This window comes from Eufriesea mexicana, unplaced genomic scaffold (assembly GCF_001483705.2).
Source record: "Eufriesea mexicana isolate 0111107269 unplaced genomic scaffold, ASM148370v2 scaffold1809, whole genome shotgun sequence".
Classification (NCBI taxonomy): domain Eukaryota; kingdom Metazoa; phylum Arthropoda; class Insecta; order Hymenoptera; family Apidae; genus Eufriesea; species Eufriesea mexicana.
This window is the reverse complement of record NW_016909914.1, coordinates 3,151-5,856: the sequence shown is the minus strand read 5'-3', so window position 1 is coordinate 5,856 and position 2,706 is coordinate 3,151. Positions and strand designations below refer to the sequence as shown.

At 38.2% G+C, this 2,706-nt stretch overlaps 1 protein-coding gene across 1 annotated transcript; it reads left to right on the top strand.

The window, feature by feature from the left end:
* Window positions 1-390: 390 nt before the first annotated feature.
* LOC108548998 (piggyBac transposable element-derived protein 4-like) lies at window positions 391-1,272 on the top strand. The gene has a single exon (XM_017902191.1). It carries the CDS (start codon window positions 391-393, stop codon window positions 1,270-1,272), a length of 882 nt encoding a protein of 293 aa, XP_017757680.1.
* The last annotated feature ends 1,434 nt before the right edge of the window (window positions 1,273-2,706 follow it).

The following is a 2,706-nucleotide window of genomic DNA, read 5'->3' as shown; positions in this document are numbered from 1 at the left end:
AGTGATACAGTAAGAGGTGTAAGACGACGGAAAATTAGAATTATAGAGAGCGACAGTGAAGCTGAGAGTGATGTTGAAAGTGAAACTGAGGAAGGTGCAAGCAGTTCAACGTGGTAACTTTGCGGAGACTACGACGAAGTGCCGTCAAATGTACAATTTATACCTGGCCAAAATCCCACAGCAACACGAATAGTATCTGACTTAAAACAACCAATAGATTTTTTTAAACAGTTTTTCACTAATGACCTTGTGAAAAAAATTGTATGTGAAACCAATATATATGCAAAAAAAAAATTGGAAGGGAAGACGCTATCTGCAAATTCGATTTGGCGAAGCTGGCGTGATGTGACCAACGAAGAGTTCTGGGCATTTCTTGCTGTCGTAATCAATATGGGGACGATGCCGTTGGCCAATTTGCAAGAATATTGGTCGAGGAATGTCGTCAGTTATATTCCTTTCTATTCGGATACATTTACTAGAGATAGATTTAGCCAAATCTTCTGGATGCTTCACCTGGAAACTATTCCAACACGCAACACCAATCCACGAACGCGCCTACAACGCGTAAGCAGCTGCTTTTTGGACTATGTCACCTCGAAGTTTTTGGATTATTTTATCCCGGGCGAGCACATATGTGTGGATGAGTCCACTATAAAATTCAAGGGTCGAATTTCGTTCATAACTTACAATCCGAAGAAACCCACAAAATGGGGTATCAGAGTTTATGCTTTAGCTGACTCAAAGACTGGCTACATTTGCTGCATTTTGCCATATTACGGGTCACTCACCACAGAGCTCTTGGTGAGACCCGATTTACCAGTGTCATCGAGAATTCCAATACACTTATATCAAATGTTGTTGGAAAAAATTCCAGGTGCTCAAGGGCACCATATGTATACGGACCGCTACTACACCAGTTATTTCTTAGCGCAAGGACTAGCCAAATTAAAATGTAATCTTACCGGAACAATTTTAACGAACAGGAAAGGATTGCACAAGGAAATAAAAAAGCCAAATTTTTCGAAAAAATCCACGGTCGCGTATCGACAGGACAACACCTTAGTTTTAGGATGGAAAGATAAGAGGGTTGTCACTTGCTTGACTACGGCGGGTGACACAGGAATGACGACGGTCAAAAGAATTACACGAGGAGGTGTGGATATAATGGTCAAGAAACCCAATATTGTATTCAATTATATAAAAAATATGGGCGGTGTTGATCGGGTGGACCAATATGCCGTCAACCTATTGTTTCCTGCGAAAATCGCTTAAATGGTGGCGTAAGCTTTTATTCTGGGGAATGGAAATTTCCCTGATCAATTCATATATTTTGTATAAACTAGAAAAAAACAAAAAAGGGGAAAAGCCACTGAGCCATCTACGATTTTTGAAAACACTTGTCGAACAATTAAGAGGGTCGTATCGCCAGCAACGAGAGCAAGCGTCTACGTCGCATTTCGATGAAATCCAATTAAACGGGAAGCTCCACGTAATACTAAAAGGGCCAAAAAGGGACTGTAAAGTTTGTTCTGACCGCAACACGCCTCGAGGTAGGCGGGAAATTTCGTATTACTGTGATACGTGTCCTGACAAACCTAGGATGCATCTTGGATATTGTTTCACAAAATATCACACCAAAACTAATTACAGAGTGTAATATTTATTAAAATTTTGTAAGAGAAAATATATGCGTTAGCAATATGTTTCTATAGCAATATCGAATTGGAACATGTTCCTTGTATTATATTTTGACACAAAAATCAAAAGTAAGCTCACTACGCTTGACTTAACAATGTGTGCTCGTGTGTGTGTAATTCAGGAGCAAGTGAAATAGTAAAACTTCACATCGAACTTTCACCTTTGTTTTGCAACTAAAATGTCATTATATACCACTATTGGTAACAGATGTTAATCAGAGAAATATTTATCGAATTGACACAATTGATGCAATTCACAATACAGATTGAAAAGTATATTCAAATGCATGCTTGACAACGCAAATTAACTTTTCATGATAATGACAAGTATCGTTAACGTTTTCTTGATAGTCGTTAGATATATCGACTATGTCGATAAAGTAATCTGGGGTACGATTCCCAAATTATTTATTTCTAGTCAAGTGCGAAATAAAAGTATTTTTATTATTGGTTCTTTCTTCTTGTCTTCTATGTTGTACTGCATCTTCAAAATTTCAGTCACAGTTACATTTTATTTTCTTATGCTTTATCCGACTTGCTTCGTAACTATTCAAAAGGTAATGTTTATTACTTAAAACTTTCTAAGCTGAAGTTACGAATTTGTTGCATGAATTGTAAACCGATGTAAGCATTCTTATTATTCAAATCACAGCACTGTGTATCCACCTGGCTTTCATATACCTCGAGTTCGTTTATGGATGATCATATATGGAATTTTCTCATGTGCTTGAAAAGATTTGGTGCTTTCGATATATTTATAGCGATTATGTAATATGATTCGGCAGATATTCATGAAAAAGCACTAATTATATATCGAGTTCACCTTTCTCTGTCTTTTTTCTTTTTTTTTTTGGTTAATTCCTCTAGTTCCTTCATTTTGTGGCGGCTAAGATTCCGCCACTACGCCCATGCAAAAGGAGCAGGGACATTAGGGTCGAGTGTGCACCGGGTACGTCCCCGCAACATACCAGCAGTCGCTGCAGGTCAACAGGCATTGTCCCGCGGATGG